Source organism: Phyllostomus hastatus, unplaced genomic scaffold, assembly GCF_019186645.2.
Source record: "Phyllostomus hastatus isolate PE091 unplaced genomic scaffold, TTU_PhHast_1.1 phas_contig_29, whole genome shotgun sequence".
NCBI classification, from domain to species: Eukaryota; Metazoa; Chordata; class Mammalia; order Chiroptera; family Phyllostomidae; genus Phyllostomus; species Phyllostomus hastatus.
The window spans coordinates 45830930-45856955 of NW_025333835.1; the positions used below are offsets into that span (position 1 = coordinate 45830930).

At 42.3% G+C, this 26026-nt stretch overlaps 1 protein-coding gene across 4 annotated transcripts in view; it reads left to right on the forward strand.

Moving 5' to 3' along the window:
• NBEA (neurobeachin) overlaps positions 1–26026 on the forward strand; it is a 446461-nt gene that overhangs the window by 31168 nt on the left and 389267 nt on the right. For 3 of the 4 annotated variants that reach the window (XM_045839137.1, XM_045839139.1, XM_045839138.1), the window contains exons 2-10: positions 5813–6044; positions 8950–9050; positions 9290–9385; positions 10452–10573; positions 12056–12182; positions 18434–18553; positions 19908–20054; positions 24769–24966; positions 25535–25668. In XM_045839137.1, the coding sequence (XP_045695093.1) occupies positions 5813–6044; positions 8950–9050; positions 9290–9385; positions 10452–10573; positions 12056–12182; positions 18434–18553; positions 19908–20054; positions 24769–24966; positions 25535–25668 (1277 nt within the window). Of the gene's footprint in view, positions 1–5812; positions 6045–8949; positions 9051–9289; positions 9386–10451; positions 10574–12055; positions 12183–18433; positions 18554–19907; positions 20055–24768; positions 24967–25534; positions 25669–26026 lie in introns of those variants that run through there. The other variant, XM_045839140.1, reaches the window with a different exon arrangement.

The window sequence follows — 26026 nt, forward strand, 5'->3', positions numbered from 1 at the left end:
GGCGGGCTCGCCGTCTCCTCTTCCTGCGAGGTCCCTGTGGGTCCGGGCGAGGGCGCCCGGGAGCCCCTGCCTCCTCCCCGGGGGGCGGTTTCAGGAGCTCGCTGGTGGAGGCACCCGAGTCCGCCCTGTTCTTTGTCGGAGGGTTTTTTGATAATAGGTTTAACTTCTTAATAAATATAGGCCATTGAGATTTTCAGTTGTCTGTGTCCATTTAGAAAATTGCGTTTTGCAAGGGATTTCTCTGTTTTATCTAAGTAATCGAATTTGTTGGCATAACATTGTTCATAAACATTTCTGTAATATACTTCTAATGCTTGTAGGATTTATGGTGATAATCCATTCCAGATGTTAATAATTTGTACTTTCTCTTTTTTATTTAGTTTATCTAGTGGTTTATCAGTCATTTCAAGGAAAAAAATTTGGCTCTGTTAATTTTTTCTCTTTGTTTTTATTTCATTGCTTTATGCTTTTTATTTCGTTTCTCCTACTTGCTTTGTTCTTTGCTTTAGCTTCATAAAATGAAATCTTAGGTCAGTGAGAGCCTTTTCTTTTTCAGCACTCGATAGTTTTTCTAAGTAATGCTTTAAGCTCGTCATTACAACCGAACAACCAAGATTTATGACAACTGCTTTTAGAGCTGTGTCGCCTCATCGTTTGGGTGTAGCCCCTGGTCAGGACAGCGTGAGCGGTGTCTGCAGGGCTGCAGGCCTTGCGCCGGCGGAGCCCGGTGCGCCCACCAAGCTGAAGCACGGGGGGGCACGCGTGGCTCACTCCCACCCAGCCTTCACGGCCACGCCACGTGGAAGACCTGCGTTTTCTGCACTCTACTAGCGTTTTAGATTTCTCCAAGGTCTGAGCCCAGTTATTTTCATTTTTACTTTTTAAAAGATTTTATTTATTTTTAGAGACAGGAAAAGAAGGCAAAAGAGAGGGAGAGAAACATTGATGTGCAGTTGCCTCTCACGCGCTCCATACTGGGGACCTGGCCCACAACCCAGGCCTGTGCCCTGACTGGGAATCGAACCGGGGACCTTTTAGTTTGCAGTCTGGCACTCAGTCCACTGAGCCACACCAGCCGGGGTGAGCCCAGTTTTGACCATGATTCTTTTGAAAAGATAAGTAAAAACCAGGAAAAGGTCACATGGTTAACGTTACGAGAAAAAGGTTGAAGGAAGTTCGATGACTTATCTGAAATAATTTAAAGGGTTGCCTGTATTAACGGAAATGATGTAAAAGAGGTTTATACCAGTCATTTATTATTTACTTTAATGAAGGTATGAGAAAAGAAAACTATACCTTTCAACTGGAGAAATATATTTCAGATGAAAGGAAACACATTTTGGAGGTTAAGAGTGAAAAAGACACATGCCTATGTGTCTAGGAAGGGAAGATGTTGACAGTCTATCCTTGAAGACCATTTAAGAAGAAATTAGGAAAATACTAGTTGGACAAGCCTCTCAGCTATTTCCAGCCTTGATTGTGTGGTTGCCTTGGCTTATGTAATGCACTCCCTAGTTTCAGTGTGTCAAATAGAATTGTTGGCTCATGTGTGTGTTTTCACATTGTGTGTTTTTCAGTCCCCGAGGGGAGGGGGTGTGTGTCCGTGTGGGTCACTTTGTGTGTGTGAACGTCGCACTTTGTTTTCCTTCTTTAGTTGTAGTGCTTGGAGTAAGGGGTTTACTTTTTAAAAGATTTGCTTTTTAACAGTGAGATTTGATCTTATGTGAGATTTAAGATAAAACTTATTTTACCTGAACTCTGTAAAACTTCCCCATGACTCATTACTCTCCTTAGAGAGTCAGCGAGAGGAACCCTTGCCTTGGGCACTTCCGTCCTGGAGAGGGGCCTCTGCCGATGGCGCCAGTGGCAGGACAGACTCGGCTCCGAGGCCGGTGGGGGCCCCGTGCTCTCATCAAGCACTTTTCCACTTTAAAAATGGGTTCCCTTCAGGAAAAATTCAGGGTCTCAGGAAGTGATGGTCACTCACAGTGCTGTTGGTGAGAGTTAGTATTTATAACTTGGTAGAGGGTGTTTGTTTTGCTTTTTCTTTCTTGCCTTGGATAGGCGTTGGGCAGAACGAAAGGCAGCTTTGCCCGCATTGGTACCTGCTTGGGAGGTTGCGGTCGTGGTGTTGCGGGTGGAATTGGAAGGCCTCCGCCTCGCACCCTCAGGAAGGGGAGCAAAGGTATGCTGAGTTTTCACCTTCAGTTACACAGACTGTGGCCGTATTTGGAGAGAGGGTCTTTACAGAGGTAATCAAGTTAAAATGCAGTCATGGGTGGGACCCCGATCCCGTGTGGCTGGCCCCGTAAAAAGGGGAGACGTGGACACGGAGACGCGTCGAGGGAAGATGATGTGCAGAGACACGGGGAGAGGGTGCTAATCCACACACCAGGGGAGACCCCAGGGCAGGTCCCAGGCCCTTCGCGCACGGCCCTTGGGAGGGCCGCCCTGCGACACCTCGCCTTGTCACTACTAGCTGTCCTCTGGGGTGGAAGAGATGTTTGTGAGGTGCAGATAGAGATGCTTTTGATGGGGAAAGTATCTGTGTAGAACCAACACTGTGTACTATGTGGAACTGGGGAGAAAGTGTTCAGTTTTAGGCCTTTTTTAAGCTGAATGGTTATTTTACATTCTTGGAGTCTAATATACATGAATTTGTGGTCACATATGCCACACCTTCTGTATCCATTCATCTGTGGGTGGACACACCTCCGTTTCTTTCATGTCTTGGCTGTTACAGATAATGCTGCAATGAACCAAGGGCTGCTTATGCCTTTTCTAATCCATGCTTTCAATTTCTTTGGATAAATACCCGGAAGTGCAGTCACTGGGTCGTAAGGCAGTTCCATTTTTAATTTTTTGAGGACCCTCTGTACTGTTGCCCACAGTAGCCATGCCGATTTTCAGTCCCACCACCACTGCATGAGGGTTCCCTTTGCTCCACATCCTCGCCAGCACATCTCATTGGCTGACTTTTTGGTGATAGCCATTCTGACAGGTGTGAGGCAGTATCTTGTTGTGGGTTTGATTTGCACAACCTACTAAATGGGAGAAGATACAGACGATATATAAGGTAAGAGATTAACATCTGCAAATAAGTAAGGAACTCATACAGCTCTGTGTTGAAAAAATAACAGCAAAACAACTCACAGTCTGATTAAAAAATTGGGCCAAAATTTCTCCAAAGAACATACACAGTAATTTTTATACTTTTATAGGGTAAATAAAAGTATTTCATATAGAAGTGGGGAGTAAATGTTTTCCTGATCTTGTAATGAGTTTCAGAAGCATTAGCCACAGGAACAGTATGTATTAGAAGTGATAATATAGGTTAAAAAGGCTGTCAGAAAATGTAAGCCCATTCTGCATTATCTACTGTGAATATTTTTACGGCTTCTGGCAATGAAACCAGAGAGCCATAACCCGAACTCTTTTGTAATTAAATAATATATCTGAAAGGTCATTGTTCTTTTTAACTGTGAAAGATGGAACCTTAGGCTTCACATAACAGAGCCTGATTGTTGGAACTACACATATTCATTGTTAATTCCTTTGAAAGCATACTATTTATTTTCTTGCAGCGGAGCCCATCTCTGTTACTTACACATTTCATAATGGTTCTTGGTTACACCAGATTCCATTAGAGGCCTAGAACTCATTTAGGAAATTAGTCTAAAATATTCTGCATTATTCTTCCTCTTTATCGTATACTGTCTTGACTAAAGTGTTACACAAGTTTATTCAAGACTCATAGGCTTAAATCTTGGCATCTGCTTCTCTTATTCCAGTTAGTACACATCCATGGCATGGTGTTTCAAACCTGTTTATTTCTGTGTGTGTGTGTTAGTAACCCGGCTCTACAAGGTTCAGCTGAGGTTTGAAGCCACTGAGTGTGTAACAGTGAGTAAGCAAGTGCTTCTTCGGTGAGACCGGTGTGGTGAAAATGGTGGTCGAGTTGTTTGTCATAGATCTACAAGCCGACCTCAACTGAACGCTGACTCCATGGCCCACTTTGCTCCCGAGTGCTGATAACCCAGTCACTTCCCCTGTACGAAGGAACTTCTGCTCCCGTGCTGTTGATGGGGTGCTGGGGCTCAGGCAGGCAGTGGTCACTGTGAGGGACTGACGCAGCAGGAGTCTGAGTCCAGAGAGGCTGGATTCAGAGCCAGACTCTCAGCCACTCTCGTAGCGGTTATCAGCAATAAACCGGAACCAGCAAGAGCAGTTGAAGTTGTTTCCGTAGAAGTAAAACGAGCCTTTAACCAGGGAGGATGTCTAGGTCATTTAAAGGTCAGAAGTTAACAGAAAGCCTAATTTCTTACAAAGTTGAATTTTGGAGCTGTTACAGAGAAAAATGTATACAGGGTATATGGTATGATAAAATTTGAGAATATTTTGCTTTTAAATTTTAGAAGACTTATTTCTTAAACGAAATTTTATTGCTTGTATGGACTTGTATGAAGGGAGATTTTCTGGGTTTTGATCTTGGGTCTTCTACCTACAGGTTTTGTGACCTTTTACAAGTTAATTCAACCCCTGTGCCTGTGATTACTTACTTGTGAAGGGGAGAAAATACAGCTTCTTTCTCATACATTGTAATGAGAATTAAGTTATTTAAAATGTGTGGGGCACTTAAGATGGCTCTACCTGGCACGTAGGGTTGGGCAGTGGTGTTGTTATTACTGCTGCGCATTCGTATCGCATTATGCCTCCTTTTGTGCTTCGCGTAACTTGTAAGCCAGCTGCAACCTTTTTTGGATTAAGGTAGAGTATACATGCTGTACAGGTGTACATCTTTATTCTTGGAATTTAGCACTGTTAGGGCTTGGGCTTTTGCTTGTCCAAGGAGATGCCCCTACTTCCTACAACAGTGAGTCCTACTCTTTTATAAATAAAATATTTGTTGAATGAATGAATGCATAACTCAGAATTTTTAGACATTTTGCATATGGCTATTTTTCCCCTTAAATCTTTCATTCTCTTGACCAAAAAGATGTCCAGTGTGTCGGTGCTGCTCTTTAAGAAGAGGGATTTAAAGAAGGGGAAGGGCCCTAGTTAAAGAACAAGCATGAATGACCCATGGTCATGAACAACAGGGGTGGGCGGGGCAGGGGAGAGCAGCAGTGGTGGCGGGGGCAGTGGGGGGGATTGGGGCAACTGTACTAGAACAACAGTGAAAGAATGGCACTGTTACTGAACATAACAGTTGATGTGTGGCTGGTCCGTAGGGAGCAAGAGCATTGTTACAGCACATCTTTGAGTTCAGGTGTGTTTGCGAGGCACAGTAGCACTTTTGGCTCATTTGGCTACAAGTCAGATATGTTGCTGTTAATCACACATACCAGTTCATGTATTTTTCAAAGTATTACAAGATATTAGGGAGTTCTCTTTTAAACTTATTTTAAACATTGATTCTGTCATTTCAACATGTACATTTTACGTCTTAAAATTTATGCTTACACTTCATCCTCTAGTGAGTATTGCTCTTAAGAGCCAAGCCTCTTTTTTGTAGAAATTTGTCCTGAATCCTGCCACCTGACACCCCCCACCCCAGAGTCATGTGCTCTATTTCACTGTTGTTCCAGATTTGAAATCACCTTTTTCCATTAAAAAAATTAGATTTCTCTTTGCAGATTGCGTTCACTTACCTATAGGGTACTAATTTTTATCCAACTTAGTTTTACGCTAGAAGACTTGAAGTGTTTTAAAGTTGTTATGCTTTCTTTCAGATGGAAGATTTGGTGTTACTGTATTGTTATAAATGCCTCCCACCTTATTAGTCCTCTTGTGTGTTTCTGCTCCTGTCCAGCTGGTTGGCGGAGAATTCGACCTGGAGATGAACTTCATCATCCAGGACGCCGAGAGCATCACCTGCATGACGGAGCTGCTGGAGCACTGCGACGTCACCTGCCAGGCCGAGGTCTGGAGCATGTTCACCGCCGTCCTGCGGAAGAGTGTCCGCAACTTGCAGACCAGCACGGAGGTCGGGCTCATTGAGCAGGTGCTGCTGAAGATGAGCGCCGTGGATGACATGATCGCAGGTAGGAGGCCGTCTGGCAGGGCGCTGGGAGTGCTTATGCAGATTTGTGTGCTGCTTCTAACAGTCTGCGGGTACTACAGTGGTTCCTCGGTACTCGTCGGCTTCGGAACGCGTCAGACCCGACCTCCTCGCATTTTGACGAGAAAAAGTGTTTCAGCACATGGCGCTGGTGGGTCTCATTGCCCTCACTGTAACTTGTACGAGTTACGACACCGCCCCTCAAGGGAATGTGCTTTGTTGTTTGGTGCTCGAGTTCCAGGAAGGATTAACGACAAGTACCGAGCTACCACTTTATAGATTTTATTGGAGCTGCCTTGATTTAAAATAGATGAATAGAACTATATGGGAAAAATTGCTTTTTTGTTCAGGGAAAACCTGACAAATGGAGGATGGCTTCTTTTGTGTTAGACAATTACTAATTTTGCTTTTCCGGGTTTTAGAAAACCTTAATAGTGAATAAGTGAAATGAGTACTATAAAATCTACCAGAAATGGAAACCGTTCTTTCTGTGTGGTATTTAATTAAGCTTATGTATTGTATTTTTAACTTTGTGCTTTTTAGATTCAAACAATTTGTAAACATTATTATTTCTCTTGAAGAGTATATTAAAACCGTTTCTGAATGCCTTCAAAGTGGCATCTGTCTACTTGGGGTGATGCAGCGTCCCCCGTGCCGGGTCCCAGGGGCTCACCTCAGGAAGAGTCAGGCTCAGGCAGAACGTCTTGCTAACGCAGATGCGCCGCACCTGCCGGTGCTCGTAGCCTGTCCGATAGGGTTTCGTGTGCGTGAGCTTCTGGGCGCACACGTTCCACCGACAATCACGCGGCCTTTGGACACTTTGGACTTAAGCTAGTCTTTATTTATGTATTCATTTATTTATTTATGTACATAATGAAGTAGCTGCCACTTCATCGAGTGCATTTTGCAGAATGAGCCCCAAGCACACACATAGTGGTGGTAGCTGCGTCACTGGTGAGCGTCGCGCTGCAGGCGGTGAGTGTGAGGTGCCGCCGCGGAAGTGCCCGTCTTTACCGCTTTCTCTCACAGAAAGCTTCCTAACTCTTGGGTCCTTCGTTCTCTAGAATTCATACTGGTAACACAAAACTTCCCCTTTTTTTTATTTTAAGCACTGAATAAGTGTCAGAAAAAAATCTGTACCTTACTTTGCAGTAGAGAAATTAAAATTTAGATAACATACTAATGAAGCAACAGTAACCACCAAAATACTACTAAGTTTTCACCCTGAATATTTAATAATGTGAAGGTATCACTAGAAGGTGGAGTAAATTGATAAGAAAATTTCATAGTTTCAGTATTTTTTTCCTCTCTTAAAAATCTGGTATAGAGAAGAACTGTTGTAAAATTAAACTGAGCTGCTTGGTTATGTTATATGTATAATAAATAAAAAGTTGTAATATTATGTAATTAAATGCAATTACATAGGAGATTAGATAAGGGTTGGAAAATAGAAATTACACGTTTCAAACAGGTATTTATAGTTGAGTGAACCTATAAGAAATCTCTGAAGATTACCATCAAAGCTGATTGATGAAAACTGCTTTATATTAATGGAGGGTTTTAAGATGCTTGATTTTTATCCAGAATTCTTTCTTAGAAACATATTCTGACTAATATATAGTAACTATGAATATTTTTGTTATTTGAATGATGAAACATTTTATTTCACTGAAAGATCTGTCTCAAAAATGGCATATCCACTGTGACAATTTTATATAGATTGCTTACGTATTGTGACATTGAGAATTATTCAGTTTATTGATGAAAATAACCAATTAAATTTCTATTTTAAATACATGATATTTTTAAAGTCTCAAAATCAGCTGTTAGTCTGTGATATTGGATTATATATATATATAATATTCTAATAGCTAATTATTTCATCTTACCCTAATCTGATCTTTTTATTAATTGATGATTAATGTTTTAGAACATCTGTTGACTATAATAACTTGTATAGTATCTTTAATTCTTAGGAAGTGTTTTAGGAATCGAGAAAATAAAATAAAAATATTTAGATGTTTAATTTCTTGCAAAAAAACAATTGGTAGAGGTATGACTCACAATATGTGGAGATGGGAGAGGAACCGGGGACAGGGATTAGATGCACATATTTTTTCTTATTTGGTGAGCTGCTTGGCTCTCAGATGTGCACACACACACACACAGACACCCTGGGCATCGCTGGCAGCACGTTGACCTCACTGGTAGCGTGTTGGCGTGGTGTTCCGTTGAGAGACTGGTGGGTGAGAGGGAGGTGTCCTGAGCCACACTGCCTGCCACTGCCACTGGCTGAGTCGGGTGTGCTCCCCGGGAGAGGGCGAAGGGGCCCCGCCTCCCTTCCTCAGTTGTAGGGGCGGGACGGGGCTTCCCTCCCAGGCTTGTTAGGGGCATCTGTGACGCTCACACATGCCAGACAAGGAGCACCTGCTCAGAATTGTTACTGATGTCTCAAATACTTCAGAAACATTTTGTGAAAGAAAGTATGGTGGGCTGTCACGTTTTCCTGTGAAAATAGCTAATTTAGAATGTTAAGTCATTGTACCTGAGCATATTTTTGCCTGTCTTTCCCTGCACACAGCATTGCTCTGTGTGTGTGTGTGTGTGTGTTCTGAGGACTTACAGACATCTGTTTTATGTGTTTGCTAAGAAAACCTAATTGGAATGTTATACCTGATACAGAAAAATTCTAAAACTTACATATACTTTTTTGGTTTTCTGATGACTTGACAATTAATTGGAATAACTATTCATGAGGATGTTTAGCTATATATTTTATGTATATGTTGAAATTAGACTTGATAACTTCCATTCTTTTAAAAAGTCTATTATCTTGACAGATGGCAGCTTATGACTAGAGTTCAGAATAACTTTATTTTCCTTTGAAGATCTTCTAGTTGATATGTTGGGGGTTCTTGCCAGCTACAGCATCACTGTCAAGGAGCTGAAGCTTCTGTTCAGCATGCTGCGAGGGGAGAGTGGAGTCTGGGTAAGCTGTGGTCAGGGGGAGGCTCAGTCTCCGTGCATGAATACTTAATGTTCGACAGCTGGTCTCTAGGGAGCTATGCACTTGAGTTGGTAATGGAAGTTGTTCCTCTTAAAGAGTTACGTAAATCATTTAAAATTAATTTCCTCTCTTGTTAGAAAGATAGTCCAGTGGTTAATGTGATATGGTAGGTGTTTTTGCTAAGCCTGTACCAATGCTGTTTCTTTTTCTGGTTTCCTCAGCCGAGACATGCAGTAAAGTTACTATCAGTTCTTAATCAGATGCCACAGAGACACGGTCCTGACACCTTTTTCAATTTTCCTGGCTGCAGTGCTGCGGTGAGTTTAAAGCACATGTGCGTTTTCATCTGTGCGTGTTTAAGTCAGCTCTATTAAAGTGCAATGTGCACAGTAAAGTTCACTGATTAAAGAAGTTTAATGTGATGACTTTTGAATAGTATGGTAACCTGAACCATGACCTCGACTTAGAACAATTCTTTTGTTCCCCTGGATTCCCTGTTTGTTTTTGAAGCTGATCCCCTCTCCCCAGCCTCTGATTGCTTTTGTGGTTAACTTTGCCTTTTCTAGAATTTCATGTAATTAAAATCACACATTATGCAGTCTTTTTGTCAGGCATCTTTCATTTATCATATGCGTTTGAAGTTATTCGTGTTGCAGCTTGCCAGTCGTTTATTCATGTCCTTTTTATTCTCTGTAGTGTCACACTTATGGGTGTACCCCAGCTTATTCACCTGTTGACTAGTTGGTGGGCATTTGAGTTACAGTTTGTGGTGGTTGTGAGCACCGCTGCAGTGCACATTTGAAAGTAGGCCTATGGGCATGCTCTCCCATCTCTCGAGTAAGCGCTAAAAGCGCGCCCTGGTTGTTGGTGTCAGTTTCTTTTCCTGAGAACAGACAGGTTGCTTCCACAGTGAGACCCTCTGCTTCCCCATCAGCATAGGGGAGCGTTCTGGGAGCTGTGCGTCCTGGGCACTGTCCACCCATTCAGTCTGAGTCCTCTCAGTGCTCACTCAGTGGCGCCTCCTGGGGTTTTAGCAGTGTATTGTTTCATGATGAGTGTGCTGAGTGTTTTCTCCTGTGTTCATGGGCCGTCCTCTATTTTTTGTGCTGCTTGTGTTCAAATCTTCTGTTTATTTTTTAAATGGTTGTCTTATTATTGTTAGAATTAATTGTATATTTGGGGTAGAAGTTTGTCAGCTGTGTATTTGTCAAATAATTTCTCCCAATCTGTAGCATGTCTTTTTATTTTCTTTACATGTTTCTTTTATGCATTTACTTATTTATATTTTTAGTTCATTTATTGGGGTGACACTGGTTACTGGGATTATATAGGTTTCAAGTGTTAGCAACTGATACTTTTGTATTTTTTCTCATTGCCTTGTAGGCAATTGCATTGCCTCCCATAGCGAAGTGGCCTTATCAGAATGGCTTCACCCTGAACACTTGGTTTCGTATGGATCCATTAAATAACATCAATGTTGATAAGGATAAACCTTATCTTTATTGGTAAGTGATATATTTAATTTTAGTACTTTTAAGTATTTCAATTTTGTAAATATTAGCACATGATCCAAATAACATATTAAGTTAAATGTGACATTAATGTATGTGTTAAAAATATATGTTAAGTTCTTAAAGACACGGTTAAGTCAGTGAAATTTATTCATCTGTTTTGGGCTGTCGCCTCACTGGTCTTGCCCCGGTCCCGGAGTTTCAGAGTCGGGGGCAGACCTCCCCCGTGCTGCCTGCCTGCCTGCCGGTCTGGGCAGCCTGGCCGAGGAGGGAGAGCCCCTCCCGCCTGGTTCCCTTCGCTTGGCCTTTTCCCTCCCTTTGCTCTGTGAGCATAATCAGGATGTGCTTCACAGCATTAACAGCACTGGCCATGTCAGAATTATGACAACAATAAAAAACTATAATCTGGAAGATGAACTCTTTGGTAGGTAGCTAACAGAATGGGCTGCTCCACCCGGTGACGGGTTGACCTGTAAGGACGGAGAGCTTGGGGGTTGTAGTTCACCAGCCGTGCCCGTGGTGCCATCAGCCTCGCACCGATGCGCCGACTCGCCGAGGAACAGGCGTTGTGAGTGCTCACGAGTGTCGGCCCCGCAGCCCTGCCGTGCTCTGCGCTTAAGGCTGCCTCCACCGCCCCCGTCTGTCCTGAGCGTTGGTGTCTTCAGCTGTAAGAGGAAGGCAGTAGCAGCACCTGTCACATAGGCTTTAATGCAAGGGTAATATTTAAAGTGCCTTTTCTCCAATGACTGGCTCTGAAATGTGTGAAATGCGCTCTACTAATCGCTTGTGAACTCTGTTACAAGATTGTACACGTCTGAACTTCCAAACGTAAATGGGGTTGGACTTCCAAGGTGGTCATTTTGGGAAAGCACACGTTCACTGTTTCAATAATAGTTATCTTTCAAAACATAGGCACTTTTTTCTCACATAGGGGTTGGATGCACAGCTAGGAAGACTGCTCTTCTAGAAGAAAATAACTATTTTGTAGTCACATACTTTTTTTGACTAGAAATAAAAATGTACTCTTGCTTGATTACCCATTATTTTTCAGAGTTGGCTGTGAAATTTTTTTAAATTTGTAAGTTATTTTTAGAGATACAGTAGAACTAGGGAACAAGCTGTCTTTGGAAACATTGACTGTATAAATGACTTTGGTGTTTGCTGATTCCAGATGGTCCTTGAAGGCCGATGTAAGCGACTTGGTAGGGTTTCATGGGCCCTTGATTTTTGTTATGTATTTGTGATATTTTAAATTGGAATTTTAAATGGTTCTGTTGTCTTCTTTTTCATTTTAAATTCCTTCTTTTAGTTTTCTAAATCTTTTACGTTTAGTCTTTATTTGGTACACGTAATACCCCTCTACTCTGCAGAGAAGGAAGTCTTATTTTTATAATGTTTTGTTATCTGTATAATAAGCCTTCGATGCAGGGTTGTTTGTATCGGAGGGCGTCACACTGCGGCTGGTTTCCTTCACAGTTTCCGCACCAGCAAGGGAGTCGGCTACTCTGCCCATTTCGTTGGGAACTGTCTGATCGTCACGTCGCTGAAGTCCAAAGGAAAAGGCTTTCAGCACTGCGTCAAGTACGACTTCCAGCCACGCAAGGTAGGCAGGGCGAGTGTGGCTCCCGGCGGTGAGGCGGTCTGCGTCCTGGCCGTCTCCAGACTCGCCTGTCCCGACTCCTGCCTCCCTTCTTCCCAGCCTTCCCCAACCGCGCCTTCTCTCCACTGGGCTTGGCTGCACCCCCTTTCTGCTTCCCGCCGGGTGCCTGGCACGGAACCTGCAGGTTCCCACCATGCGCCCCGTCTTTCCAGTGGCACTTGCAGTGGTTTCCCCTCACCTGTGGTCAGCCAGGCTCCAAGACTATTAAACGGGGAGGTCCAGATGTAAAGAGCTCAGGCACCACACCGTGCAGAGTGACCGGGTCGCACGTCCTGGTGCCTTGCGTGGCCTCTGCCACGTGAGGGGCAGCCTGGTTCCCTGTTGGGTTGGCAGGGGCTGCGTTCACAAGGCTTTACTAGCGTGTGCTGTGTCAGTGTTGTGTTCTGTTAGGGGTTGCTATTGCTAACCTCTCGCTGTGTGTGATTTATAAATGAAGCTTCGTCCCAGATATGTGTGCAGGAGAAACCATAGATCAGACAAAACACAGCATGTAGATGGCCCCGTCCAACGCCAGGCATTTCCGGGGTCTTGGAGCGTGCCCCTGTTGGAGGAGGGGCGCCCTGTCCAGCAGTCCATCACTGAGTACCAGAGCCACCAGAGCCGCCGGTGTGGGCACCAGGGCCTGCAGCCATGGGCGGCCGATGCGCCCCGACCTCTCACAGGGGTTTGGTTGTGTGGTGTTGTGCACTGTGGACTTAGAGATATGAGCTTTTTCATAGGGCAGCAGTTAACCTTCCAAATTTGATGACACAAACTTGGGGGAGACTGAGCTAGTCCTGGTAGCCCGTGTCTCGTGTCCTGCGGTGGAAGGGTTCACCAATTCTGCCTCGCTGGTAGTGATGGCTTCGAGGAGAGGGGTTGCCCTACTATCGATGTTTTGGCGGTGAAATACACCTTTGCTTAATGTCCACAAGAACGTGGCTGCTCAGAGACCAGGGAGAAGCATATTTTAAAGTTTTCTTGAGCTAGAAAATAACGAGAAAATGCAGAGAAGTGTGCAGCTACGTGATCAGACTTAAAGGGTGTGGTTCACTCATCGTCAGCTGGGGTCTTGAAGAGAGCTGTTTCCGCCCATTCCTGGACTCCGTCTTTGTGCCCACAGCCAACCTGGGGAAAGTCCACAGTCCACAGTAACGAGGGGCAGAAGGGCAGGAGCCCACTTCCTCCCTTGTTCCTCCATGCCTGAGGCTGACCCTCATCCAGGCTCCAAACCTGTCTCAGACACACGGCAGCGGTGAGATGCGCCACCTTGTCCCTGGCGTCCTCTGCGTCTGATCCATGGGCAGATGCATCTGCCAGAGCAACCGCGAGAGGCGTGATGAGCCCGCACACGGTGGAGGAGTGCCTGCGTTGCTTCCTCTTTGTTTGTTTATGATCCTGTGTCTGTTTTGCTACATATGAAGGAAATATCTTGCATAGAGTTTGAATGAGTCTTGCTTTAGGTTTAAGGGGGTAATACTCCTTTCTATTAAAGGATATCAATTAACAGTCATTTATTACCATATACATGGAAAATAGCTTAAAAGCCAGTGATTCTAAATTACTGTGAATGTTAGCAGGGGCATTATTTTTTCCCTGATGTGAATCCCAGGTGTTTTATGAACCTCATCACCTCTCCTCTAGAAATTCTGACTTGTCGTCAAGTCTGGGATGAGACCCAGGCAGGGTTTGCCGAATGTGCCAGACTATTTTGAATTTCAGTGGGAACTTGGTAGAAATACAGATTTTTGGAATTACAGTTTTCATGTTAGGATTATATGTTTTAAATAAATATTGTAGGTGATTTTTATTATCAGACAAGTTTAGAAAACAGTGGCTTAAGAGTATAAGTAAAAAACATGTGAAGTTAACCAAATAAAATTGTTGTTAAGGCAAAGCATCTTAACCTATTTGTTCTCTTTACTCTTTACACAATTTTTTAATAAGAAATACATTCCCATTTGTAAAAGCTCTGTGTATTCTGAGGAGCCGTGGGAGGAGAAGAACTGGGAGTGATTTGGGTTTTAAAAAGACTTCTGCAGAGATTCTTATACACCTTGGAAATCATAAGTATTTGATTATACTGTTGCATTCAAGATAAATTTATTCTCTTAATTTTTTCCTTTCTTTAGTTTTCCAGAAGATGCACTAGCTTAGTTGTTATTCTGTCTAATAAGAAGTTTAACTAGCCTTTCAAAAAAGAAACCTTTATATTACAACTATTGAATATTACTTTCCTAGCTATTCCACTTACCAGATGTTAGGCCTGTGAAAATGGATATAAACTGTTAACATATTACCTGATACATAGTAAGTGTTCAGTACATGTTAGCTACTATTGATATTTGTATAAATATGTTATATTTTTCTTATGAATTCTTAATACAGGACTGGTGTTTGTCGTTATTGCTGGTGGCGTCCTTATTTTATAGATCTACTTTTGGGCCATAAACTAAGTGCAGACCTGCCTGTGCACACATAGTCTCCAGGTTTACTTCCGTTTTGTTTAGTCAGAACTACCAGGTCGAAAGCTGTGGTACATCTGCACAATGGAGTACTAGTTGGCCACACAAGGGAAGGAAAGTTTATACTTTGCCATGGCATGGGGGAACGTAGAGATTATAATGCTAAGTGAAATAAGCCAGTCAAAGAGAGGCAGATACCGTCTGATCTCCCTCATGTGGAGTCTCATGAACAAACTGAACTGACAAAGTAAAAACAGACTCATTAATAGAGATCAGACTGACAGATCTCAGAGGCAGTGGGGGTTGAGGGGCTGGGTGAAAAAGGTGAAGGGATCAAGTGAAAAAAAAACCTTGTGGACACAGACAACAGCACGGCGATTACAGAGGGAAAGGGGGTGGGGTGGGGCGGGGGGAGGGGAGGGTGAAGGGGGTAAGTGGTGGTGGAAGACTTGGCTTGGGGTGTGCACACTCAGTACGATATACAGGCGATGTGTTGTATAGATTGTGCACCTGCAACCTGTATAATTAGTTTTATTAACCATTGTTACCCCAATGAAGTCAATTAAAAAGTGAATGTATACATTCATAGAAAAGATAAATGTATGTCAAGTCAGAAGCTGGGCCCCCGGGATCGGACAGTCCCCTTGGGTGCTGTCTGTAGAGTGCCAAGTAGCGAAGGGACTTTGTGGCCTCCGCTTCCTTCACTCAGCAGTGCGTTCGCGTGCTCGTTCATTCAGTTTTACCGTGTGTTAGGACTAAAACCAGACTGTTTCTGGGAAACTCCAGTCCTGTGTATCTGGCTAATTAACTGGCTAACTGTACTAGTTATCGTGAGTTACAACGGCACCCACTTAAGTGAGAAATGGAACACCATCTTAGACCCCCTTTTTCTTCGTCAGCACTTCTGGTAAGTTCTGTCACTGAGCCCCTTGTCCTGCCCCCTCGCTTGTAAGTGAGGAATGCCTCCTCGCCCTTAGCGTCTTGTGGTCCTTTCCCCCTGAACCTCTGCAGTTGTCAGGGTCACCTTCATGCATGTTTGCCTGCCTGTCCCACTTCCTCACTCCTGCCAGTTATTTCTTAAACTACAGAGATCATTTTACTTTCCTGCTGAAAATGCTGCAGCGATCCCACATTATGCAAAAAAACCAAAGGCTGATGGCTGCAGTTGTCCAACAGGTCTCTTTAGAATCAGGCCTTTGTCTCTCTTTCCCTCTAAACCTAAGCGCTGGGAAGCATTCGGTCAAGTGTCCGTGCTTTATGGACCATATCAAGATACCTCTGTGTGGAATGGTTTTCTGCCCTTTGTTTACTTAGTAATTGGTATTCATCCGTCAGGTTTTTTTCTTCTTTAATTTTAAATACTTACTTTGAGAGAGAGGGGAAGAGAGGGAGAAAGAGGGGGAGAGAAACATTGATGTGCAAGAGAAACATTGATGGGCTGCCTCTTGAATGCACCCTGACTGGGGACCAAACCCACAACGCTGGCACATACCCTGACTGGGAATTGAACTGGTGACCTTACGCTTTGCAGTATGATGCCCAACCCGCTGAGCCACACTGGTCAGGGCTAGTTGTCCTTTAAGTGTAGTCTTAAGTTTTATTTACTGTTTCAGTGAATTCTTCTGTTAATTCTTCCTTTTCCTTTTATCTTTTCTTTCTCTTCTACACTCAATTTGTCATTAATTTTTTTGCTCCCATATCTATATTTTTGGTGTACTGTATTGTTTTTTAATGGTTTTCATGTTTTTCTTCTACTGAAACCTCCTTTTCTTTATACACTCACAACCTAGCGTGTATTTGGCAAGAAGTAGGTTCTTAGTAAATTTTTCAATGAGTGAATGACTCTGAGGAGTAGTGTCAATTTTAGCAGAAACATTTTTATCATGAGGAAAAGCAGAGAAAAAATAGAAATTTAATTAATGGTATCTGACTTAGAGGTGCCAAGTATGTATTAGGAGCTGTTCTCCATAGTTTTAATACGTTGTCCATTACGTATAATATTTATAGTCACTATAAAAAGTAGGCATTATCATTATCCCCTTTATTACAGATGGAAATAGGTTCAGAGAGACTAAATAATTTGCCAGAAGTCACAGGTCTTATAAACTGGGAACTTCATTTATGTCCATATGAATTGAAAGTTCAGTCTGCCCAATACACTGAGTTATCTGGTCATAGTAGTAAGAACTCAATACATATTAGTTGACTGAGTGCCTTTTTACATTAGGTGTGTCAATAAGTATAATAATACAGCTAATAGTATTTATCTTAAAAATATCTTTCAGTAGCAGAAAATTGCTTTGTATTTATAGATATTTATATCTAGTCTATTTAGAAATTTAATTAGTAAAAATTTTACTAAAAAATGTAAGGATTGTATCTACTGTGTTGCATTCTGGTTGAAAATTTTCAAACTCAATGAAGACAATGTAGATAAAATTTCTTTCTTATATATGTAAACTTTTATGAGATTTTTCTGAAATTTATTTGATGCTCAGTTTTTAATTAAAGTTTGTAATGTTTAGAAACATGATCTGTTAAATGACTAACTTTGAAGACTCAGTTTGCAAAAACTTGTCATTAAAGATTACCTAGAATGAAACAGTTTAAAAAAAAAGACATGTAAAGGAGTTAAGTGGTTTGACCTGATGTATTTTTCTGTAGTTGAGAAACAGTGTTGAGTATTACCATATTACTGTTTTCTATGAGTTCAGTTTTTACATTCCAAGTCAAAATAAATGAAATTAAAGTTTGTGCTAAGTATTTAGGACACCTTGAAATGACATATTTCAGTGGTTGAGAATTCTTATTAAAGCTCTATACTTTGCCAATATATATGAAATAATTGAATAGTGCTTTTAATTAATTGGAGAATAAGGTCTGTACTTTGTATTTTTATTTATTTTTTTTTAGGAAAACTAGTTAATCCCTCCGCCAATCACTGAAAGTATACTTGATCAAGTATCTATAAATCATTTGTGTTTTTCTATATTTTAGAGAATACTTTTATATTTTTTGCTTTAGACTCTTAAATTTGAAGAAACTAAGGTTTGGATCCACAAATTATTAGAGAACTTAAACCATCCCATATCAAAATAAACACTAAAAATGCTTTTTGTTGACCCTAGTGATCATAAAATGAGAACTCTATGAAATTTATTTTTATTTAATGACTATTCACAGATTAAGTTTAGAATATGTCATTATTCCTGGATTTAGTGTTAAGTGTTAAAATGTTCCTTTGACTCGTCTCTCTTGACTGTGCTGTCCAAAGTAGAGTCTAGGTTACTCTTTCTCACCTGCACTGGTCTCTTCTCCCTGTAGCGAGCATCATGGTTTGTAATTCTGTCTGTGTTTGTCTGATGTGCGTCTGTTTCCTTGTACCATACATTTCAGAAGAGTTGGGACTGTGGTCGGTCCTCTCAGATCTGGGTATTTGCAATGCCTGGCACAATGTGAATGTTACTAAGTGAATGAACACACGTATTGCATTCTTCCCATTTTTGGATCTTGTTTTAAGGAAGATGTACCAAGACTTAAGGGGTTCTGGCCCTGTCTCAGTCACAGTTTATTCCTTGTGCGTTGCACCTTTCATCTGATAAATGGGGAAAGGGAGGGGAAGGGAAGTGGTAGAGGGCGACGGCTGCTTCCTCCAAGCCCGTGTGCTGTGTATTATGAATGTGAGGGTTGCTTTTTGTACAGTAAAAATGAAACATTACCTGTTGACATCTTCGTTTTTTTCCCTTTAAGTGGTACATGATCAGCATTGTCCACATTTACAACCGATGGAGGAACAGTGAGATCCGGTGTTATGTTAATGGACAACTGGTATCCTATGGTGACATGGCTTGGCACGTTAACACAAATGATGTAGGTTTTCTTCAAGATTCATGTTTTAATGTATTTGAGCATATGAGATAGCACTGTTTATAACACAAATTGAATAATAAAATAGTTTGTTAGAAATGTAATAGTTTTACTTTGAAAATTTTTCTATTAATTGAATATTCAAGTCTTAAATTTAATATAATTGCTAGCAGACCTGAATAGTGGTACAAAAAAGGAAAATTGCTTGGCTAACTTATCAAGTATGAGGTCAAAAACATCATGGCAGTATTCTATTCTTTCTAGAATCTCAGGCATTAAAAAATGTGTCTTTCATCTTATTTGGATCTGCAAGGAAGACCTTAAACAGAATGAATAAATATTGCATTGGCCAAAAAGTTTTTATGTATATATAAAGACCTGGCCTGCAGCCCAGGCATGTGCCCTTACTGGGAATTGAACTGGTAACCCTTTGGTTCACAGGCCAGCATTCAATCCACTGAGCCACACCAGCCAAGGCAGATTATATGCTTTTTTTCCTCAATATAAAAGAATCATTTTTCATTTTCACCAGTAACTTTATTGATTTGGATATTTTGAGTATGTTGGATATCTCCTACATGGTATAACATTGATTGTTTTTTTTTTTAATTATTTATTTATTTTTAGAGAGGCAAGGCAGGGAGATAGAGAGAGAGAGAGAAACATCAATGTGCAGTTGCTGGGGGTTACGGCCTGCAACCCAGGCATGTGCCCTGACTGGGAATCGAACCTGCGACACTTTGATTCACAGCCCGCACTCAATCCACTGAGCTACGCCAGCCAGGGCTAACATTGATTGTTCTTAATGCCTTGATTTCATCACTATCAACTTCAACTGACTGCGGAGCACTATCCAGTGAGAAATCTCCAGCATGAAACTTCATAGACCACTTTTTTAAAACAGACTTTGCTTATTTATTTTTAGAGAGAGGGAAAGGGAGGTAGAGAGGGAGAGAAACATAAATGCGTGGTTGCCTTGAGCGCAGCCACACTCTGTATTCTCTGATTCAGATGAGTCTCTGTATAGAGATAATTATAATTCACTAGAGTTTTAAACGCAGTTTTATCATTGTAAATAAATAACTATAAGCCTTTTTGCCTTTAACTATAAAGTTTGGAAAGTGGTCAAGTGATTATTGAGCAAATGGTTATTTGTGTAGCTTGCCCATATGTATAAAATATTTAACAGATTAATTTTCTCAAAAATCCTTAGCTGGTTTTTACTACTTATATACCCCATAAAGTCTTAACTGATTCTTTTTTCTGTTATTATTGTTATGATAGTGAAAGAAGGCATCCTTCAGTATTTTGTCATTACAAAATAACACATTTATTTCTTGTGACTTGTTAAAAACAGAGCTATGACAAGTGCTTTCTTGGATCTTCCGAAACTGCTGATGCCAACAGGGTCTTCTGTGGGCAGCTCGGCGCCGTGTACGTGTTCAGTGAAGCCCTCAACCCTGCCCAGATATTCGCCATCCATCAGCTGGGACCTGGCTATAAGGTAGTGGGAGCTGTCTCACTGCGATTCTCTGTGGAGTGGGATGTAACAGGTGGTGATAGTCCTCCGTGGGGTTTGAAAGCCGTTCCTGTATTTTGGAACTCAGCTTTAATATTTGTTTTGTTTCAAAGGTGCTTTTTTTTTTAACATTTACCTTTCATGAACTGTTTTTATTTAATATGTTTTCTAATGTGGAAGCCATGGCTTTTCTTGATATAATTTTGAAGTATTACATTTTATAAAACCATAATGCTTAATGTGGTATTTGAAATCTCAGGTTTTGAAATATATAAAATAATGAACAAATGCAATGACTTTTTTCCAAATTAGAGGTAACTTAGAAAGAATAAAGATTTAGAAGGAAAAGGGTGTAAAATATTACATGTTCCTGAAATTACTCAGTTTTAGCCTCCCCTTTTGCTTGTCCTTGGCGTTGGGGAAGGCAGTGGGTGTAGAGGGAGGGTCCCAGGTTCTTGGAACCAGTGGTTTAATGTGACTTATCATGTGCTTCCTGCTTTTCAACTTTTAAAATGAAAACTTACTTAGGTAAGACATTGCATTCATATATACAAATTATTTTTTAATGTGCAGAACACCTGGCTAGAAAATATATGAGTTTTATTAAAGTCTCATTGGGAGTGTGAAATACCAAACTGTTGGGAGATGGAAAAGAATTACATAGTGCACATGAAGGTGTTTGTAATGCTGAAGAAGTGTGTGTCTTGCATGGAAGAGCCGGGGTTTTTTTACGTGTAATGTTTGGATAACTAGTGTGAAGATTGGGTAGTAGAAAAGGATTACTAACATTAAAAGCATTTCGTCTTTGTATTTTTGCATTAGTATTTCTGTTTATATTTTTATGTTCCATGTCAGACATAGAAGTGACAGTTTGACTCTGCTCTTCTGAAAATGTATTTCTATTTCAGTGATTTTAATAATCAGAAATTGAATGACAGTGGTGCCATTGTTTGTATGTCAAGGTGGGAGTACCTGCTAACATCTTTTTTCTGTATCGAGTCCTTTGTTTTACTGCCCCTAATAGCATGTCTGTGCTCGTGCAGGCGCGTGCCTGTCTGCGGGCCTCTCGGTGCAGCTGGGCCCAAGGCCCGCTGCCAGCGCTGTGCGTGGGGTTGTGTGCGTGGGGACATGTCCGTGACTGCAGTGGGTCACTCTCACCTGCTTCTTCACCTTGTTGCATAAACTGTGGGAAGTGGCTTCCTTCAAGCACGAACAGAATGATATCAGTTAGAGTGACAGTCAAACAAGCCCAGTATAAATACAGTTAGGAAGTCAAGTACATAGTCCCGGCCGGTGTGGCTCAGTGGGTTGGGCATCGTCCTGCAAAGCGAAAGTTCGCTGGTTTGATGCCTGGTCGGGGGACAGACCTGGGTGGTGGGTTGGTCCCTGGTTGAGGCACATGTGAAGGGCAGCTGATTGATGTTTCTCACCCTCTGTGCATCACTTCCCCTCTCTCCAAGGATAAATAAAATCTTTAAAAAGAAACAGTCAAGTAAACATAGATAGCAAACCTTGAGTCCGGCACTGTTGCCGCAGGGAAATTTCTGAAGTGCTGGTTCTTCCTGACGGCAGAGAGGAGCTGGGGCCGGTACGGTCAGTCACGCAGGCAGACATCCTCCCGAGCATTTCTCGTACGGCGCTTTCTCGGTCACGTGCTGCTTTCTCCTCACTTTCTTCTCCGCCAGCAGTGACCGTGAATGCCCCCGCCACCCCGACAGTGAGTTCTGTGCGCAGGCACCCGTGTGGCACAGGGTGTGTTCCGAGCATCCCGACGTAAGCACAGAGCACCTCTGTCAAAGTCAGAACTTTTAAAAGGAAATGTCTTAAATTTGGGGCATTACGTGAAAAAGTATGACGTTTTCAAAGTGTCCAGCATTTCAAAGATTCCTTGTTAATAGAAGTTGACTGTAAACTTATGGGTGCATGTGTATTTTCTCAGTTTTAAATACTAACAGTACAATTACTATCAGGAAAGATATCTGTAGAAATTTTTGAAATAAAAAAGTCTTTTTTCTAGAACTGTAGAGAGTGAAGGGAAGGCAGGCAGGCAGGCCCGGTTGTGTTATGACTGGAATGGAAGCGGAGGTGGCCCACCCCCTGGACTCAGTTTCCTGGTGAGATCGGACGGGACGTGTGGTCCCGGCCTGCGGGGATGGGTTGGTGGCTGTGGCGGGCTTGCCCAGACGTGGAGGACATAGCAGCTGGCCGAAATTTTATTTAAACCACACGTGAAGCTTAAATTATTCATTGTTGTGTAATAGCAGGATTTACTAATTGCTGTGGTTGTCACCACTTCTTTAGTGTGTGAGGGCCTAAGAGAGAGTAGTTTAAACTAGAACATGTGTCAAACCCAGTTGTTAACCTCTAGCATGGGAAGTGTGAATCAGTGAGTCAAAAAAGGTTGAAGTTTGAAATTGTGAGGTGAGAGAACATTCTGCATTTTATTTAATTGAGAGAGCGAACCGTCCGATCCGGAGAACTGCCATTCCGTTAGCTGGTTTGTGATGGTGGCGCGTGTGAACACCCTCTCGCTTCAGAGACAAGTGCCATCCACAGCCGCAGACGGGCAGACACTAACTGTCCGCACCGCTCTCGTCTGGCTTGGCGGACGCCTGGAATCCGTGGTTTGCAGCGCGGCGCAAGTTAGAGAGGCCCTCTGGGTACTAGTCCACACGGAGGGAACTGTTTACGCTTGGCCTGACGTGTTTGGTCTGCACAGTGTTTTGGAATGTTTAGATTAATTTACAAGTTAGATGACTTTATTAAAAAATCCTGGTGTTATATATTTCTCTTGAAAATCTGGGAGAACTGGCAACATGGCATGGGAATTGACCTGAGCTGAGTAGTAGGGTCAGCCGTGGACGAGACATGCCGTGCCCCCTCTAGTTTGAAGAAGTCCACCTGGCCCCTTTCACTTACACGCACGTCTGTTTGCCTCCTGTAGCAGTGAGAGTTCGGAGTAGTTGGTTTCCTCTCCTTGTAAGGTCAGGGTAAGGAAGCTGGAGCTGCATCCGTTACATTGTTTTTGGACCTTAAGTACGGGTCAAGAGACGGTCAGTGGTGGAGCCTGGATTGTGGCCCAGTCCACTCCACTGTCAGTCATTAACACTGACTCTGAGACCAGGGGCTGGGCCTGCTGGCCTGGCTCTTCTGCTTGGCTCGTCAGGGCCCTGACGCTTGGTTGCATCGTTGTCAATTGGAAATTGTAAGAGTGATACCATATGATTGTTGCCCAGGTCAAATGTCATGTCACTGTGCAGTTTGCATCTGCAGGCAAATCCTAGCCATTCCTTTCTCATTACAGCTGATGTGTTTTCACTTGTTTTATTTAAAGTGGTAATGTGTTGCGCGTGGGTCACCGGCCAGCAGTGACCACGGAACGCTGTGGATGGCTCGACGATAAACACGCGAGAAAAAACAACACATGCACAGAGACAAACTAGTTTCTGTGGGGAAGTAGGGACAGAATGGCCACCCCCCCAGTGGGGAGCGCGCCGATCCACCGTCCATACCTGCTTTTATTAGGCTCATCCTGCATAATAATTCAGGTAAAGTACAGCACTCACCAGGGGAAGTAAGGAACTATAGAAAACAAAGAACTCTGCCCGTCTATTGAGTTGGGGGTCAAAGAGCTGTAAGGCTGAGGAACAAACTAGCTTCCTCCTAAGACCCTTCTCATTCAACTGAGAGCATCTAAACAAAGAAGGTTTCACAGTAATTTACATGTTCTTTCTTAGGCCTGATCACCCCGGGAAATCCGCACTTCCCAGTACCGAGCTGTACTACCCCGTCATTGTTTCAGGCTTAGGTGGAGCGCGGGAACTAAGGCCACCGAGAGATAAGGAGATTTTCTTCTGGACGCTGAGAACTCAGGCTTTGTCAAAGCCGAGGAGTGAGGGTCCATCACCCCCCTTTTGCTGCAGCCCCCCCCCCAAGTCCTTCTTTTGGGGGGGCCTCCCAAAAGTGATCGTGCCTGGCTTGGATTGTTCCCCCGTGGGGAATCTTACCCGTCTTTGGCTAACCGACCAAGCTTTTTGGGGTTCAGCAGCAGAAGCAGCATTCCTGCCAGGGAGATAAGCTTTTGTCTCCTTGCCGGCTCACGGTTCCAAGGGCGTTCCCTTAGCCTTAGCTAGGCGGGGGTTTCAGCTTCTGATACCAGTCAGGGCGGTTCCCAACAGTAATGTGTTTTAATGAACTTCTTGTTTTGCGTTAACATGGCTGTTATGATACTTTTGTGGAGTAGCAGTGGTATTAGGTATATTGACGTACTTTTTATAGTAAAGATAAATATTTTTACATTAAAACATTTTTAGTCAGTGATAGTTTTTTCTTGTGCCAGGCACTGTGTACGGTTGTGTGTATATAGTTTTGAAAGTATTACAAAGAAAAATTTATGTTAGGGAGTATTAAAGTGAAATTCATTTTACATTTACCTTATATTTTCTCTAATAAAGTCATTTTATAATAGTCAAAGGCAATAAAGAAGAGAAAATAAAGTTCTGTGTGTTTGTTAGCATAATAAAATTTAACTCTCATAGAACCGAAGTGAGAATAACTAAGTACTATAATACCACTGATTATTAATGCCTGGAAGGCTCACAACAAAGTTTTTATCTTAGATGCTTCTCCTCTTTAAAAACTTTGGAGTTTTATTGTGTGACTGTTAAGATGAGAGTCTGACTCAGTTTTATTTTTGCAGAGCACCTTCAAGTTTAAATCCGAGAGTGACATTCATCTGGCCGAGCACCACAAGCAGGTTCTGTACGATGGGAAGCTTGCCAGCAGCATCGCGTTCACGTACAACGCCAAGGCCACAGACGCGCAGCTTTGCCTGGAGTCCTCGCCCAAGGAGAACGCGTCCATTTTCGTGCACTCCCCGCACGCCCTCATGCTCCAGGTGGGGCCCCACTCGGGTTCTGAGGTCCCGTCCTTGTTCACGGCATCTTCACCTCCCAGACTCGGCGGTGCTCGCCTCTGAGTCTGCAGCAGCTGCTGGTCTGTCTGTGTGGGTTTCTAGTTCTCTAAGTGACTTGTTTGCCTTCTCTCCTTCGGGGTGCTTTGCCTTGGACTTGTCTCTGTAGCAAGCTGTCCGTCATTTCTGGCATCTTTCATGTTCTCTAGCCTTTGAAATAAAATTACTTGATTAGCTGGACAGGTAGTTAATGTAAAAATATACTTTGGTTTAAGAACAGTTTTATATATCTCACTAACATAAAATTACCTGAGTATCTGTAAACCCATTGATAGTATTTCTTTCTATAAAATATCTCTTGGTTTATAGCTTACATTTCCAGTGTAAAAATCTGAGATTTCAAATTTTTATTTTACATATGACTCAAAAATTTATCATTGCAGGTTTTTAAAATGTCTACTGTTAATTTGATTCGCTTACAAAGCTATGTAGAACAGGAGATAGTGATAATATATTTCAGAAATGTAATCAACATCTTTGTTTTTCAACATAGGATGTGAAAGCTATAGTAACACATTCAATTCATAGTGCAATTCATTCAATTGGAGGGATTCAAGTTCTTTTCCCACTTTTTGCCCAACTGGACAATAGGCAGCTCAATGACAGTCAAGTGGAAACAACTGTCTGGTAAGTTTCCTTTGAATGCGTAACTTCCTTCATTTTCTGCACATTTTGATTACACCTGGTGTACTTGGTGTTGTATAAATGTACTGTAATTTTGGGCTTTTATTCTTAAAGTTCTAATAAAAGTTTCTTTGGGGGTAAGGCAGATACATATTTATACAATATAAAAATACCCTGACACTGAGATCCTTACAACTGTAAAGGAGTGGCCGCCTTCATAGCAAGTAAAAAGTCCTTACCAGATGCAGCACGGTGGCTATAACGCGCACTGAGAAAAACGTCAGTCCCAGCCTCGTCCTTCACACATGCCCATGGTTTGGGGGTTCCACGAAGTTCTGTCAGGGTAAATAAAACGACTAGG